At 39.5% G+C, this 17,885-nt stretch overlaps 2 protein-coding genes across 2 annotated transcripts in view; both read right to left on the bottom strand.

Moving 5' to 3' along the window:
* Nucleotides 1-9,691, bottom strand: part of nrxn3a (neurexin 3a) — a gene marked incomplete at its 3' end in the record, with an annotated part of 172,585 nt that extends 162,894 nt beyond the window's left edge. The window contains exons 1-3 of the mRNA XM_079458793.1: nt 9,562-9,691; nt 2,907-3,345; nt 1,196-1,579 (exon numbers count right to left, since the gene is read on the bottom strand). Coding sequence (XP_079314919.1) covers nt 1,196-1,579; nt 2,907-3,345; nt 9,562-9,663 — 925 coding nt within the window. The 5' untranslated portion in view covers nt 9,664-9,691. The remainder of the gene's footprint in view (nt 1-1,195; nt 1,580-2,906; nt 3,346-9,561) is intronic.
* Nucleotides 9,692-10,572: 881 nt separating this feature from the next.
* Nucleotides 10,573-17,885, bottom strand: part of LOC306895824 (neurexin-3a-like) — a gene marked incomplete at its 3' end in the record, with an annotated part of 53,306 nt that continues 45,993 nt past the window's right edge. Inside the window, exons 6-8 of the mRNA XM_079459364.1 lie at nt 11,807-12,108; nt 10,779-10,802; nt 10,573-10,593 (exon numbers count right to left, since the gene is read on the bottom strand). Of these exons, the coding sequence (XP_079315490.1) occupies nt 10,573-10,593; nt 10,779-10,802; nt 11,807-12,108 (347 nt within the window). The remainder of the gene's footprint in view (nt 10,594-10,778; nt 10,803-11,806; nt 12,109-17,885) is intronic.

The following is a 17,885-nucleotide window of genomic DNA, read 5'->3' as shown; positions in this document are numbered from 1 at the left end:
TGTTTGTTAGTATTGAAATGCTGAGTGTGCATTAGAGAAAATCTGAGGTGTGTGTACTGACAGGACTGGAACGGGTGTGTGACAGCAGCAGGTTGTCTGGGCCGAGCAGCAGCTACAGGCTTCTATGGAGCAAATAATAGATTCGGACAAGCCGGGTGTGCACTCTTGGCATAGTGTGGGTTTAGTGTCACGAAGGTATAAAAGCAGAACTGAACTGCGGGTACGTAGTCTTGCAGGGCTATTTGACCATCGGCATAAACTCTGGGCAACATAAACATATAAACATTAGGATATTAGTGGAAATGAGCAGACCAGGTGCATGCAGTTTCACATAATGAACGACACGCACACAATAGACACACAATATCTAGAAGATCGTGTGTGTGTGTGATTGCATGTGAGTCACTGACAAGCTGAATGTTTTGCAGAAAGACAAAACTCCGGTCCGCATGTCAGTGGCGCATCTCTCTTCTCACGCTCTGTATAATACGAGGTGACACACACAGTTTGATGCCCTTGTTGATCATCATGACTGACATTCATGGTGAATGAACGTGCAGGAAGGTTGATTTAGTGGCCACCTCTCTGTCAATGGAGTGTTACATTGCAGTCTATGAGGATAGTACTTTTTTGCATTCTAATAAACACCAAACAGAGCTATACATCAGATGCACTGTAAACATTTCGATACACTTCGAAAAACTCGAACAGGCAATCCTCACAGAAACAAGCAACGCTATCCATCATTTACCAACGTTACCCTAAACCCTCGACCATTTGCAACCACAACTGCAAGCAAAAAATCCATGAGCATTCAAAACTCTCATAACAATCACCAGGAAATAATTTAACATTGAACTTGTGATTGGACGTTTTCCAACCTATGACATCATTAAAGCCAATACTCCCAAACCCCTAAGTACGTCTCCATACGGCAACGTGCCGAGATATTAATGAGCTTATAGTTGAACTGATTTTGCGAGAGCTAATCCGCTGTTTACAAACACCAGCAGATGGGATTTTACAGGTGAGAAGCTAAACATACCGGCGTGACGGTGATTGTGAAAAGACTTTTTAGTCAATGTTCCAATTGAAATTAAGACCGCCTTCCTATTCTGAGACAAAAGAAATGTGTCATGGAAATCCTGCTTTGTTAGATTACAGGGACTGGTGAAGGTTAGCACAATTCACTCACCCCTCTCGCAGGTACGTGACCAGTAGCCGGTGCCCGTACAGTCACAGATGAACCGGTTCCATCCCTCCTTGCACATGCCTTTGTTTTTGCACGGATAGCTGTCGCACTGCTTTCCTGACATCTTGTTGCAAGAAGGCTTGATTCCCGCACCGTTCTGGGCCTCGGCGATCTGCCTGATGTCCTTACTGCGGCCGTCGATGAACAGGTCCCGGATGCAGCCCACATAGCCGTAGTTCAGCATGGCGGTCCACAGCTCAGTGGGGAGAATCAGCCCGGCTCGACTGTCGGGGAGACCGCCGAGGTACATGTCCCCCTCCAGGTCCAAGATCTCGTTCTCGCCGCTGGCAGTGAACGGGCTACGACGGCTGTTGACAGAGATAGTACCTGTAGAAAAGTTTGACAAGTGAGAAAAATAAAAATAAGAGGATTTATCCTTGAAAATAGTATAACAGGTTTAATAACCGTTCAGCTGTTTGAGGTCAAGGCACTGGTGGCTTAAGCTTTATAATAATTATGAGGTTGATGATCATCATAATAATAATAAATGATGCTGAAGGTTACTCAACTGTTAATAATAAATAAATAAAGTGTTCGGTTGTTTGCAGTCATGGCACAAGTTGGCTTAAGTTATAAAAGTTATTAACAATATTAATAATAATAATACATAAAATAATATAATACATGTATAAATAAAACTGTTGAAGGTTACTCAACTGTTAAAATATACGCAATCATAAATTAAAAAAATATAACAAAAATAATACTAAATAATCAGCAATTAGAAGTCAATGGAAGGATTTTAACTTTGATTTGAGATGCACAGAGATGTCGAAAAGTCCTGAAAGGATAGGAGTAAATTGTACATCTCTCAGATCATCTGAGAGCTCAAGCATCCGAATTCTGTATGTGTTGTAATTTGAAAATTATTTAATTTGTAGGGTTGAGGCACTGTGCCATGTGTCTAAATGCAAAAGACCAGAGTATGTAAATGAGGGCAGGAAAAAGAGAAGAAAGGGGGTGTGAAGGGGGCCCGCCTGGGAATTGTTTTCTATTTATGACCTCATCAGGTGTGTGTGAATCTTCAGACGGACACACTGGTGTAAACAATGCATCGTATGTGGGAAACAGAGGATCAATGAGCATAATCTCTTTTGAAGTGACACTGGGCCAGTCACCCCCATGGTTCTGTCTAAAAGCCTGCATTATTGATATCCTACAAGACCTCCCAAGGGTCTCGTGCTATGAAGTGATATGGAGTAGTCGTCGATCGATTAAGCAACACTACCGGCGATTCAAGGGAGGAAAAGAGGAAGGAAAGCGAATGAGAAATAACAGAAAAAGAAGAACGATTAAACATTAAAGACTTTCGTTGCATTATACGAGGATGGAAATGTCAGCTTGCATTGGACTAAATCTATCTGTAGATGATGAATAACCACTGTGCTTTTTATTTAAAGCTGTTATCTTAAGGCTGCAGAGCTTAACGCTCCTGGAAAACACACAAGCTATTACAGATTCTGACTGTTTTAATAATGAAACCAAGTGGAAGTGTTTTTGTACCTAAAATTGCAATGTCTACATAATTGACCCTTTTGTACTCTCGTATAAAAAATGGATTTAAATGTTATTAAAATATTAACATTGTTTATCTAAATATTTAAATATTGTTTATCTAAAATTTTTATATGCTTTGAGGCGTTGGCACACTGACCTGATCTTCCATCTCGCTGGATGTCCACATGGTACCAGGCCCCGTCGTTCACTTTGTTCTGTGTGGCTTTTACTTTGATGGTCCCCGAGCCCATGTCCAGCAGCAGGTACAAACTTCCATCCAGAAGCTCCACCGCAAAAAAGTCCACTTTTGTATTCTTTTGGCTGCGAGCGTCCTTCCTCTCCTGCGGTTTCCCATGGGTGAAAAGAATAAGGCCGTTTGGTTCGGTAGTGCGGAAGTCGAAGGAGATGGAGCCCATGCGCTTAGTGTTCCACTTGGGTAGGCTGATGTAGGCCTCGGGGGTCTCGAAGGAAATGGGGTCCAGGGTGGCCACGTTTTCGCACTTGAACACCACATCTCCCTGGATCTTCATTTTGGGGTCCACGATTCCTGCGAGGCGGGATAATTCCAGCCTGATGTCATTGTTTTTGTAAATAACCTGCGTGGATGTAAAGGCAGAATCAGCGACTGATGATGATATATGAGATTTGTTTATCTGGCTTTAGACATAATGAATGTGAATATGCAAATGAGGCTTTTAGGCAGGATTCTAAATGGAGAGAGCAGGAAAGGTGACTTTATTCAAATATGACTCGTGATAATACCAATAGGCCAAGCCACTGCCAGAAAATGACTGTCTCTTAATGGTAATTGACTCTGGCTGCGTTGGCACGGGCATGTGGGTCTGGTTTTCTTGATAACTATGGTAATGGGTCGACAAAGCTAGTACAGCGCTCTCTAACACAAAAGCTCTGAGAAGCAAGGCCTACCCCTGCCTGCCTCCAAAATCATCCGCAGGGTCCTAATGACAGTCAAATGTTTACAGAAAAAAAATGTTTTTTACATAATAAAGATGAAAGAGTCAGAGACATTCTCTCAGGTGTGTCTGCTTTACCTAATTGAGAGAGATCTATTTATGTAAACGTTTTTTCTAGATTCTGTTTAGGAATATATGTAATTGACAAAAAAAAACGCTTTCTATCCCTTACAGCTAATCCTGAAGGTGGCGGCCATAAATCAGACCTCCTCTCAGGTGGCAAAATGGCAGAGAGGAATAGGTGTTGTGTTCCTGCAAAAAAGCCACCGAGATATCCAGGCTTTTCTCCTCTGTGGTGTTGCTTATCAGATAGATCATAAATATCATCCTCCCGGAGGGGCATCCATTTCTCAGACGGAGCCTACGTTGGTTCAGATCTCACACAAGCACCATTACTTTTCTCTAGAAGACTAAAACTTGCTGCAGTCTCCTATTGCTCTTTCAGAAAATATTTTTTTTCATGCTTTCTGTAAAACCTCATAGTCCTGTCAGGTGGATTGACACCCTGCCTGTGTTCAAGTCTGAGATCTTGAAGGTAAGATTTCTTTGCCTGCTTTGAAACTAAGGCATAACCGTGAGCCACCATGTCAAATTCTGTACTGTATATAGGCTGTTAAAGGGATAGTTCCAACACAGTCTCGTCTCACAAACAAATAATTGACATTGCAACAAACTGTAATCTATTCATTCCTGTTTACTGACACGATTTCCCCCATTTTTCGTGTCACACAGCACAACTTTTAATCTAACGTATTTTAAAACGCGGTTTCATATGTTTAAATATATATTGCCGGCAAGTGTCAGAGAAAGACGGGGCGCCTGTACCGATCGGTAACTTTGGTGTACTTTAAAGCTGCGGTGTGACAGTATTTAGCTAATTTGTAAGTTTAAAAAATTGTTTTAATCGTTGTTCATTTTTGGTATAATGGAATGTTAAATGTTCGTTGTTGTGTCTTGAAAAGTAAGACATAATAGAAAAACACATACATTCAGTTTATGCAGTTGTGAAAAAAAATGGAAAAACTGCCTTTGGCCAAGGGTTTCAATCAGTGCTTCCCTAAAAGAGTCATATAGACTTTAAATGACACAAAGGTAAGTTAAAATGTTTTGTTAACTATACCCTTAACTTGTATAGTTCATCATCGATCAGCTTTAATATTGTTAGTTAAGTTAAAGATCAAGCAACATTACAAAATATTGCACATTTCTCATAACACAAAGAGCTTTGCTGTTGTGTGCACTAAGCGAAGCCTACACTTTTTCGTTTTTCATAAACAAACGAAAGCACTTAAAGACCCAATGAAATTATTTGACAGATGCAGTTTATTTAAGATCATGAAACGCTGTTTGGTATTTTTATTCTATTTCTATATCCATATTTATTCTACCAGAGAAAGACAGGGATATTTTATTTTGTGCACAAAATCCTTACACTCCTTCACAGGTACAAATTTGACCTTGAGGACTTAAACATGACTGAAAACTGGCAGATATTGATTAGGCGGTGATTGCTGTTATGTGTAACATTATCAGCTCTATTTATCCTGCGAATGCCTGTCTGGTGCATTTCTCATTATCTAAATCAAGTTTCATCTTGCAAATTGTCCACAACACCAGGGGCAGCTATTGTCTCTGACACACAAATTGATACTCTGCAATCCGGGCTGCTCTATGGCATTGTCATTTTGATGCGCTCAGACGGCCCATGAAATGTCAGCCGGTTAATTTGGCTGATGAGATGCCCGGCACTGTGAAATATCCCGAACGGTGATTCTGTAACCAAGCATCAGAAATCACATTCTAGTTGTCCAAACTGTTCAACCTCAAAAAGTCTTTATGCCATTAATTGACTTTTGTTGTGTGATGCAAACCAGACCAAAAAAGCAACAAATGTCACACCTGCAAAATAAACATTTCAGGTGAAGACGGTTATTTGTTCTCCTGGGAGAAAAAGGCTGGCAAGATGCGACTGCTTCAATGGAAGGCCTGTAGAAATGTGACATTTGAATATAATGCCAAGGCTTTATCTAACAACACCTGGTATGAGATGCGATGCAGAGAGGCAGGCAGGTGTAACTGAGTCTTAATCTACAGATAGACATGAGGGGACTTACACCGTGAATCTGTCTACATAGAGCTATCTCGGCTTTATGGGTTCGGCCAAGGGAACTAAAGGATTGACTGGTTGCAGACTCAGAAAGAAATTAGTTTGAACGGACTAAAATTTCATCAGGTTGTTATCTTGACTTGCAGACATTTTCTGAAATCAACTAGAAAAAGTAGAAACTTAAAAAAGAGAGTGTCTTAAAGGGATAGTTCACCCCAAAATGAAGATCCTTTTATCATTTATTAACCTTCATGTCATTCCAAACCTGTGTGACTTTTTTTTAAAGATATTCTGAAGATTGTTGGTTTCTTAATACTGGAACCCCATTGACTTCCATTGTATGGACACAAAACCATTTATGAAATTATCTTCTTTTGCGTTATGCAGAGGAAAGAGTGATATGCATATACATATACAAATACAGGTTTAGGATGACATGAAGGTGAAAAATGATCCAAACCCAGCATTTGATAAATTTCCATTCCATAATAGACTTGATTAAGAATAGACGCCATAGCTCTGCTATAAAAGCCAGACAGCACGTTGGGGTATCAGGGTTCTACACATCTAGCTTTGGCCAAATTCGAAAACAGTGTTGCATTGTATATAATTCAATCCCAGAGTGCATTGCAACAAATTTCATGACAAATTATATCCAAGCATCTAGTTAGAATGGCCGAAACTTTAAATGCTGAAATGCATTGGTAGGTTTCAATATAATGAAACTTTTACTAAATGTATATGTGCTTTGTATTTGTATCCTGCCTATCTAGGTAGTAGACATCAAAACAGCTCGTTGGGTTCTGTAACACAGCCCATGTGAAATATAAAGTACAGTCTATTCAATATATTCTACTGTGATTAAATACAATTTCACAAATATATTTGTTTACTATATGACGTTCATGCTGTTGATTCGAGAACTGGAGTAGTGGCACATTGTCAGATTCCCCCAATGCCTGCGGACTTCTCTCTGTCTGTGGTGGGCCTGCAGTGGCACCCGCATTTATCATCCACAGCCGTCTGCTTCTACTATAAATCTCTGCCTACAGTGCCTACCCACCCCTTTCAAGGAATTAATAGCCCCCAGGTCGGACTGAAGCAAACTTGGAAATCGGTATAGATTATTCCCAAGTCAAGCGTACCGGGTGGCCCTTTGTGGATGTTTTGCATGGGGGCTTAGGGCAATGGGGTGCAGAAAGGTCCTTGATGACCTAGTATTATTATAGGTGAGGGGCAGCTATACAGTGGGCATCACAGTTGAGAAACGGGTCTAACCTCAACTAAAGTCAAACTTTACTATAACTTTACTAGAAAATGACAAGACAAGGCTAAATGCGAATGTGCCTTTCAATTCAAATCCAGGTGTTTTCAACGGCTGGCCAGTGTCTCCTCTAAAGAGCACGGACGGTTTCATCCAGCCAGCCCAGCACAGTACCAAATGACAGTCTCCATGCACGCATCCGTGAAGCTGATTGCGTAAACAGAGAGATCGCTTGAGTCCAGCTCAGCAGCGTCGACACAGTCATTAGTGCTGGCAGACCCCCGGTGCCACCATACGCCCCACCATACCCTGATTACTGCCCTTCACACTGAACTTGAGAGACGGATGCAAGGCTGGTCTTTGCAGGCCTGTGATTTTCAGTTACATCCAAACAACAGCCTGGCTCATTAAAAGAAACAGATTCCTTTGGTATTATTATGTGCTTCTAAAATCGAAGATTGCATAGACATTAAACAATAAAAGTAAAGCATTACTATAACAATTTTCATAGAGCATAGTTTTAATATAATGGAATGATGAAACATCACTCTCTTCATTCTCTTTTCAACAGTGCAGTAAGGATCCTATGCCACAAGGTGGTACACTCTACTTTACTACACTACAGTACAGCTCCAATAGAAATTTACTATCAAGAAAGAGTCCAATTACAATACCCAGGAGAACAGAAAATGTGTTGGGGGGAATAATAATAATAATAAAATAAAACAAGCATTTTTAGCACGGCTAAAGGTTCGTCAATGTAAATCTATCTCCTGCCATGACAATAATAGCATCAAAATGCTCTAAAATATAATATAATTAACAAGAAAGAAGGACAAAGTAATCGGGGAAATTATTGTTGGGAATGGCATACAGCATGTTAAAATATTGCTTATTGAAAAAATAAAAAATATATATATTGTATGCTATTTTAAAATAGAAAATATAGAAAATACACAATTTGGCAGACTCCACCCAGCGAAGAGCCCATAGGGTGGATAAGAAACCGGCACGCTCAAGCCATCAAGAAAAAATGGGCACATTTCCATGCCATATTACGGACTTGCATGATCTATAATGACTGCCATTTTCAACTTGTGAATCAAATGTGAGGATTTAATAGATGAGAAGTGTATATCATTTCTATTCATCCCTAAAGTCAGATTTTGAGCAATGAGAATTCGGCTTCTTTTATTATGGCCGCTTGTGATGGTTGAAGGAAATGTGAGTTCTGACTGATATCGTCTCAAGCAGATTCTATTTGCTCAGCATAATGTCAGTGAGTGTTACATAACCATATTCTCTATATCACAGTTCATAATTCATTGTAATCTGTAACACGGGTGGGACTTTTAAAAAAACTCAGCACAATAAAGTACAACTTCAATTTTAACTTCTTACGCATACGCAGATGTTTTTAGCCGTGTGATAGGCGAAATGCTCGGAGATCAAAATGGCAGCGATAGCTTGACGGAGGCAGGGTCATTAAAAGACAGCAGACGGTTGTAGCGCTTGCTGAGAAAAAGGAGGTTGTGTTGTCTGCTGTTTGTTCAGAATGAATTAATGAAGGACCTCACAACAAAGTAATTGCCTATTTCTTGCTAAATTAAAGATCAATCCAGTTACTGATAATGTTATCCAGACTTGAGGTATGAGAAGTGTGATAATGAACAGCCTATCTAAGGGAATGACATTTAACTTCTGCAAGAGGGTACATTAAAAAAAGCTTAGCTAATCTCCCAAGTGAATAAATGTATATAGTTTCTAAAATAAACATACAAAGATATAATAACCTCCATAAAAAATTATAGATATAACAACAATCAAATAACAATATATAAACTTTTATTTGAATTATTATTTTTGGCACATGCCTCAAAACGTCACTCTAGATAAAACCATCTCCAAGGTGAATGAACGTAAATTTTCAACAAAGTGATTGCACGAAAATGTTTATAAAATTGTAAAGTATTTTATATCATAGCAGTATTTTTGTCCAGCTTCTAATTTAATAGCCCTAATGACAGGCTTTATTTAATTTTATTTTTTCAGATTTTTGTGTGAAACCCATAACACCTCCAGGCTCACGCATTAGCATCTTTGTTCGCTTTTTGAGCACGATGCATGTCATTATGCAAAGTCCTATCTCATCCAATCACATTGCCTTCTCTAGAACCCTAATCAAATGATTTACCACAATTGAAAAGTCAAATTAAATATGCCTGAAACAATTTCACATAGCGGCAAAAACGTATAACTCCAGCGCATTTCATTTCAGAAACACATCACGGGTTTTGATGTCTGCCCTGTCCTTTTTGCAAGATAAGCTGTACTGAATCTATTATCCTTCTCGGATGGTCTACTCTAACTTGTTTTCACTCTCTCAACACAGACAAAAACATGGTAAGATGATGAATGTATTTAGCAGCAGGAAGAGTTCTAGTCAGTCTAGACCACAGGACCATACCTCCTTCAGGCAACCCATGAAGTTGTTGCTAACAGGGGACCCAGGCAAATCCGCTGTGCTTGGACTTCCTCCGACGTAGAAAAAATCATCCGAGCCGAGCATGGTGTAGTCCTCCTGGGTGTAGCCTGTTGTGGTTAAGATGCCGTCCACAGATATGGTTACCTGTTTGGAATGAACAACAAAAAGGGGAGGAAGAGATCCATTCATAAACGTCTTAGTAATAATAGGAATAAACTGGCAAAGTTTCGCTTCGGTTTTGTTGGATGAGGGCTGTGTCAAGCACCCGGACTTGGGGATTTTAAGCAGAGCGTGCTTGTCTTGTATTGGATCGTGGACAGGTAAAGAAAATATTCGTCGGCATATTTTCTTTATCTTTGATGGTGAAAGAAATGAGCTCTGGGACGTTTGTTGAGATTTGGTGTTATGTAACAAACTATGGACAATTTGCTTGTGCTTGTTTTAGGTCGAATTTAGTGCACATTGGGTAAGTTCACACACAGATATGCATGCATCCAAAATGAGATAGTTGTCTTATTAAAAACACCACAAATGAGCATGCAACAAATAACAACTTTTACTAATAATAGTGAGAGATGTATGTGCGAATGTGTAAAAGCGCAACTTCATCAACCCGGAGCATGCAATGTTAAGCACGACCAAACCAAAAGCCATGAGGGTAGGAGGATACATAAAGTCGTGACCTTCACCACAACACAGAGAGGACAAGACATACGAGGCAGGTGGTTGCTCGGACAAGATGTTAGGTATTAGTAACAGAGGGCAAAACAGACCGATTCAGATGTTTTAATGCATGAATGGGTCAGTGTGTCATGCGCAAACAACTGGAATCAACTGTCAGAGCTCCCATGCTGATGTTGCTTTTATTATTCATCCTTATTTCTTTTATGTTGCTGTTTGTCCACCTCTTTGTGAGTTTTTGGAGAGCTTCTGGCAGTTTTTGAAAAATAAAATAATTCTAATTATTTTGAAAACTTGGGGCGAAGAGGAAGTTTAAAGGAAAAAGATGGATAGCTGTTGAGAAAAAATGTGATGTTAGAAATAAAGGAAGAATCCCAGAAATACAAACCCCAGCTTGTCTATTTTTTATGATGCCATGTAACCCCCAAAAAAGATAAAGAAAGAGGGCTGGGAAACACACGGAAAACCCAAAAAAGGACAATAAAAATGATATCTACCAGACAATGGAGTTTGTTTACCATAGCGTATCCAATACCTGAATGCTTTGAGAAAAGGGGGAAGAAAGGAAATTAAACAATGAACAAAAGGGTTGTTAATAAAATGGAAACTCAAAAGAAGTCATGATGAGTAGTCAAGCCACTAGCATATTAGTTTAGGTTTTGGTTAGTAAAATGAAAGACTCTAGTCAATGGTACGTGAGTGGTTTGTCCAGGTTTGAACAAAATGTATCAAGAGACAAGTAAAAAATATGAGTGAGAATAAGAGAAGTTGGGGTAGCACAAAGAATAAAGCGGACTTGAGGTTTATCCAAAGCCTGTAAAATGTTTGATAGGTTGAGGATTTGTGATAAAAACTAAAATGTGAGCACATACTCACATGACAAGCCCTCCCGAATAGAGCATATTCTTTAGCAATAATTTCCTATTTGTATTATTTATTTTGTCAAAACATGTCTACCTTCTATTATCATCTCTCATTTAATGTAACATCAAATTTTTCTACCTCTTCCCTGTGATGCACATCATTTTTTACTTTCCCCGGGCGATTGTGTAAGGTGTTTGTAATGCATTGTTCAAAACAGCTATTAAACAAAGTGAAGAAAAAAATGAAGCAGTCCTAGTGGATCAGAGCTAAAATAGCTCACGTGGGCACTTGCGCCTCCCCTCACGCCCGCACAAAAGCGACATTCAATCCTGAGGGGCATAACCACCCTTAATATTTACATATTTTAAAATGCAGCGGTGGAGTGATTTAACAGTTCAACAAGGATTGGCTGTCGGTAAATAGAACGGTTGTGGTTGGTTGAAGCCTCTCCCCACTGCCCTGATAAGAGCGACTATTTGGAGAAGAGAGGTGCATATCTAGAGGAGAAAGAGAGACAGCCTCTTGAAGCCATCACACTGCTGATAGCTTCAGACAGAGGTCACTGCCTGAGGAAGCAAAACATAAAGGTAGAAGAACTCATAGGAGAAATGTTGTGTTGGCATGGAAGGCTCATTCAAATATAACACTGCCGAACACCAGCTTCCTGCCTCTTTAGCGTTACCTGTCTGAGGTTGCGTGTGACTTTCACGTCGTGCCAGGTGTTGTCGTTGAATTTTCCATTGACAGGTTCCACGATTGCTTCGAAAGCACCAGAACCCAGGTTGATGACTAACGAAACAGCCCCGTCTTTCAGAGCCAGGTTGACGTAGTCTGCGGACTTGCCGGTGTGGAGGATGAGACCATTTCTTTGCCAGGTCTTGAAGGACAATGTGATCTCATCGCTGCTGCTTTGGATGGGGTTCTGAGATAAGTCATAGCAGAAGTATTCAGATCCTCGGAACGTAGCCACATTCTCTTCTCGTGCTGTAAGAGAAAACATTTAGAGTGGAGGTGAACGTTTTGATACAAAGCTAACCTGAATATACTTGTCTTTAAGAAAAATCTGGCGTTGCAGGGATTGTCCATTAAAGAATTAATGTATAAATAACAACAGGCCACATGACACGAAATTGCAAGATGAGATAAGCCAATGTATTGTAAGCATGATGTCCTCATAGACATAGATGGAAGTACAGATAATGTGGATGTAAAGCTATACATTTGGTGAGACCATCAGAGAGAGCATTCATCTTCAATGGCATTTCTCTCTTTACACCTTTATATGTTTGGTGAGCACATCTGACTCATAAGTTGCACAGCCCCCTCCAATTTTTTAATTGTTTGGAGATGATTGATACGAGTTTTTAATGGCAATATCTGGGGAGCTTAATACAAAGTAATTATAACTAATGAGATACAAAAGGGCATAACAATTCAGAAATGAAACAATTATTTTAACAAATAATTACTCAAATCTCACTATGAAATTAAAAACACTTTACGTCAGTGCTTCCAAAACTGAAGTAACACACATGGTGATGATGGAGCTTTTAATTCATTCATTCTTTAGTTTAAAAAATAAATACAGTTTCAAATGTGGTATTTGGTACAGTACAAAGTCAAACATGCGTTACGTGTATGGAAATTACACTTGTGTCTAATTTAAAGACTTAAATACAAAAATACACAATGTTACAGAGGGTACTTTAACGTTGCTTATTTGTCAGGCTGAATACAAAAATGCCCTGTGGCCCAGGGGTTATTGGAATTCAGAGAAGATCTACATGCACACTTATGGAAATAAGTTCACTGTTGGTCCCTCTGGTCATCTAGTCCATTAATCACTAAGCTACGGACAAAAATACACATCTAACAGACAGTTCTCCAAGCCAACATTGTACATTTACATTAGGAGAAGGACTAATAGCAGGATTGATTTATCAGCACCTCACATGGGCCACTGGAAGGTCAATATATTCTCCTGCTAAATCTCACACCCAAGTCTACGCTCCACCTAAGCAGTCAGCATTAGTGAATGCTGGATTTGTTTTAAAAGACCTGCCTTAAGACATTTCTGCATTGAAACATCAGACTGGTGCTGGTGCCCAGCTGTAATATACTTCACATCGTAATATCTTCATGGGTTAAAAATGGTGGACATTGAATGATAGTGGAACATATTGGAAGCACACGGGGGCTCAAGCTGGTAGCATTGTATGTAGCCCTCCATTAGAAAGGATTTGGTCTCAAGAACATGTAACCAAATACGACAATCCAGTTCTACAGTCCAATGGAGTCCCAACAACAGAAGAGTTAAAGGGATAGTTCACCCAAAAATGTAAGTTCTGTCATCATTTACTACTCATGTTGTTTGAAACCTGTATATGACTGGAGGATATTTTGAGAAATGTCTCAGTGGTTTTGTGTCCATACAGTGGAAGTCAATGGGTTCCAATGTTGTTTGCTTACCAACATTCCTAAAAATATCTTCTTTTGCGTAAGATGCCAATGAATAACAAGAAGTGCTGTGGGAGTATGGGACATACATCTATGTGTTAAATTGTGGCAGGTAGATATACTTGGCACATCGAAGTGCAAATCCTACATTGCTGAACAGATTCCCAAGTCCATTAATATTTGGCTAAGTTGTACAGAACAAAAACAGACAGGGCTTAATGTTTAGCCAGTAAAGATTACTAGACAGGGCCATGTGGGCTTATGAAAAACGTAGTATTTTCTAAATGAATTAGGACTGCCATCTAGTCAGTTGACCTGATGATCAACCAGGCATAGATATTGCGTTGGCATTCTGTTCAAATCCGTTTATTTCAGGAAAAAAATGACACCTGCATGGAGTATAAAACAAAGAGGATATTTCACCAACGTCACCTTCTAGCACCTGCTGTATAAAACAGAACAGATAACCTTGACTATACGTAGAAAAACAAACTTGATTTCTCCCTGCTGAACAGGCTCTTACCCTACTTACACACGTTTAACTGCATGTTACATGGCAACACTGATGGCTTCTGCTGACACCTCAACAGATGCATTAGATCTCCCTCGAGTATGTCTACCGTTAGCGAGGTGTTTCTGAGAGCCAGCCCCTGAATAGCTCCTCGACACCTTATCTCCCACCTCCTGACTGTGACAACAAGGTAACCGCATAGCTGAGATCTTGCCAGACCGCTAAAGTGCCTAGAGAGAGTACGGATCAATTATGAATTAAACAGATTGTAGGTTTATTAAGACACGGCTCTGCTACCATATGTTGACCATTCATCTTGAGCTTTGAAGAGTTTATATGAATCATCCAACACTGGTCCGGTGAGCAGAATGGATGATGTGGATACACAAATGTAGGTGGGTAAATTGGTGAAAAAGGAATACAGCGATAAACAGCTGCAGAAAAAAATATATATTTTCAGTTTTTCTGAACTTTTTATGGGTATGTGTTTAGGTAAAATTATTATTTTTGTTTCATTCAGAGAAACAAATTTTTCTCCCAAATTCCAAATAAAAATATTGTTTCTATTTGCATTTATATTTTATTTATCGATTTCAAATCCTGCAAAAATAAAATGTTCTTATTCAAAAAATAATTGTTATGTGATAACCTTGAATTTCAAAAAATTTTCATGTGTCTTGTCATGGTGTGATGAAAACAAAAACAGATAATAAGCAAAGGACTCTTAAGAGACTATAACCAAAAAGACATTCTCACGCACACACACAAGAATCACAAGTCCGAATCAACACAAGGTTCATTGAATGACTCATTGAATAAATCATCTGATTCATTTGTGTTGAACTGTCCCGTTTTCACATCAGTAACGTACAATTCACTACAGAATTCAGGCACCTCACAACAAAACGTTCTGCATACGCCAAAAACGGCCGATCGTCAGCAAAAAACGATCAAAGGGCACAACCAGCATCCCAGGAAAAGCATAATTTTTAGCTGCATATCGATTCGCAAAATGCAAAAGGCCACACGGCATTGGAGAGGAGCTTGTGCAGGAAAGATAGCTAAAATCATGCTTTCTTTCAGTGGGAAAGTGTGTGGATATATTTCATTCATATTAAAAATAAAATAAAAACTGCTCTCTGTTGTAAACCAGTTTTTCATTACGTTAAGTTCAAAAAAAAAATTTATTAAACAAAGTATGATTTCTAGTTATTATTAGAACCTCCAATTTATGTTTCAAACACAGAAGAGGACAGAGACAAAAAGTGAAGCAATCCAGCTTTTAAATACAGATTTCATTTCTTTTCATTTTCCAGACTGTAATCTGAACTATCACACAGTCCAGCGATCAAACAAAAACCCCATGCACTGTAGCACATTTCCCCCAGCTCTGTCTCCCCACCACACTCCTTTCAAAACAAACCTTATCTGTATAGATTTTTAATGAAAATCCTCAGGGGGGGCAAAGGTACTTAATCTCCTCTATAATAGGGGAGCCAACAGAAAGGAGGGGTGAGGTTACGGGCTGTGCGTGAGATAGCAATTGTGCTGAATTATGAAATCTTAATGAAAACATCATTATTAGTCAAATTGGCACTGGGGACAGAGATTGTTATCAGGTCATAATTGTAATGGTTCACTAATGCCTTTTTCTTTCCGATACAGAGAGGAGGATTGCGGTGGCACAGTGGTCGAAGACGTGCTCGTGCGTAAAGGTGTCAGTGGAGAAAAGTAGTGTCGTTAGGGAAGCCATTAAATCCAGCTTGCTTTGGGGAGGACACCATTACAGAGTGAGAGCTTTCAAGCTGTCAATCACATGTGTGGATGCAGGCAACATTCTGCCCAATTGGCCTCTCAACTTCAAAAAACCAAAACTGCAGTTTGTCACTTGCTGTAGTGCCCTTCACAGATTTCTAGCCCACTGTGACAGACACATATGGACCCCTGCATAGAAGTGCATGTAAAAATGACTGCCATTATATCAATATATATATACACAGTACTTATTATTCTTATTCTTTACTAGTTATAACCAACATCTGGGTTTAAAATCAAGCCATCTTTAAAATGATCAAACAATGATCTAATTGAAATAGAGTTAATAATGAGAGCAAATCAGGCTTTCTCTCTCTTCTCATCTGTCAACTATGGGTAGTGTTAGGGCTAATCTATCCCTGCAGATCCAGAGGGAGCTTCCAGACGGGGCGGACTGAGCATCCATCATGCAGCAGAGATGGAGAGAATCAATACAGAGAGAAGCAGGGCCGGGGACCGTCTCCCTCATGCTGAACTGGAGAGGCCCTGGTGTCCATGCTGCACTCTTGTCACGGACAGCTGCTGACTCACCGGACTCTAACAATCATATAATAACCTTCAATTGTTAACTTCAACTGAACCCGCCCACTGCAATTATATGTCTATTGTACTCTGCAAGCCCAGAGTACTGATTTTGAAAAAAGTGACGCCACGGGGAGAATAGCAGTGTCACGGCTGATGTTATTGATGTGCTTGTTAACTTTATTTCCAGACATAGATTTTAGGTTGCTGTCAATTGAACCGCTAATTGCAGGTGTGTATTCGCTGATCTGAGGGCCAGAAGTGCATTAACTAATGGGTGCGTGTACACTGCATGCTAGAGTGATACACAAAAGAAAAGCATAACTACTTAAAGATCAAGTTTGTGATTCTTTGGAAATGTAGAATTTTTTTGAAATATGTAGAATAAAGACCTTACATAATGAAGCGTAATGTTTTTAGTACCATATAGCGCTATTCGGAAGGAAATTGTTTCTCATAAGGACGTGGGTAAACATAAATCTGCATGGCTCCTTGGTGATGCAACTCATGCATTGGGACAAACATAAATTCACTGTGAAGGTGATCATTCGAAGCTGTTAAGGGTTTACATTTATTGGCGAAGATCCACGATAACCACAAAACATTGTGCTTTTATCAAATAAAGCCAAAAGAATGCACTTTCCATTTTCAGAAGCGCTTCAGGTGCGCGTGTGATGCAACATTAGGCTAGTCGTGTTGTGCTTTGTATGCTGCAATTTACGGTATTTTGTGAAATGCATCAAACATAATCCCTGAACCTCCTAAAGAGCAACACTATGCGGTGCTTTTAAGTGGTCAGAACGGACATACAACACGTATTTTGGATTTAACACCTGCTATAAAATCAGAGATGTGGATTCGGATATCAGAAAACAGTAGGTAGTTCGGCGGGGGATTTTTCCGCAGGTGGTGGGAGAAAAACATAGAAATTCTAGATTCAGACGGCAAAATCACCATCTACCCCCGTGAAATATCTTACGTCCCTATGAGAAACAATTACAGTCTGAATAGGTCATTTAGAATGAGCTATTTCTATCTACATACATACACCACGGCCTCCCTTGCATGGAATTCACCATGTTGTTTCTACAGTAGCCATAAATGGACAAACTGCTACAGAGCGTGTTTCGTAAATACGTTATCTCATTCAGCAAAAATGTGACGACCTCTTAGTTCTGTGTCAGCCACCATATTGCTTCGAAGGGGAGGGGTGGAGTGATCCATTGGTTGCAATTCGTAACCTCACCGCTATATGCCGCTAAATTTCTTTAAAATAAACCATTTTTACGTTTATAACATTTCTTATCAGATAGAATTCATTAATCAGTATTTTTCTAGATCAAAAACAAGGATCTCACTTAAAGAGACAATTCACCCAAAAATGAAAACTGTTTCATCTAATAGAGATGGTAAGTGCAACATGTGGAACAAAGACGTGCTTTTCTAAACCTGAGCC

This window comes from Barbatula barbatula (assembly GCF_947034865.1).
Source record: "Barbatula barbatula genome assembly, chromosome: 6".
Classification (NCBI taxonomy): domain Eukaryota; kingdom Metazoa; phylum Chordata; class Actinopteri; order Cypriniformes; family Nemacheilidae; genus Barbatula; species Barbatula barbatula.
Note: the sequence above shows the minus strand (reverse complement) of the source record. Positions and strands in the feature narration are given on the sequence as shown.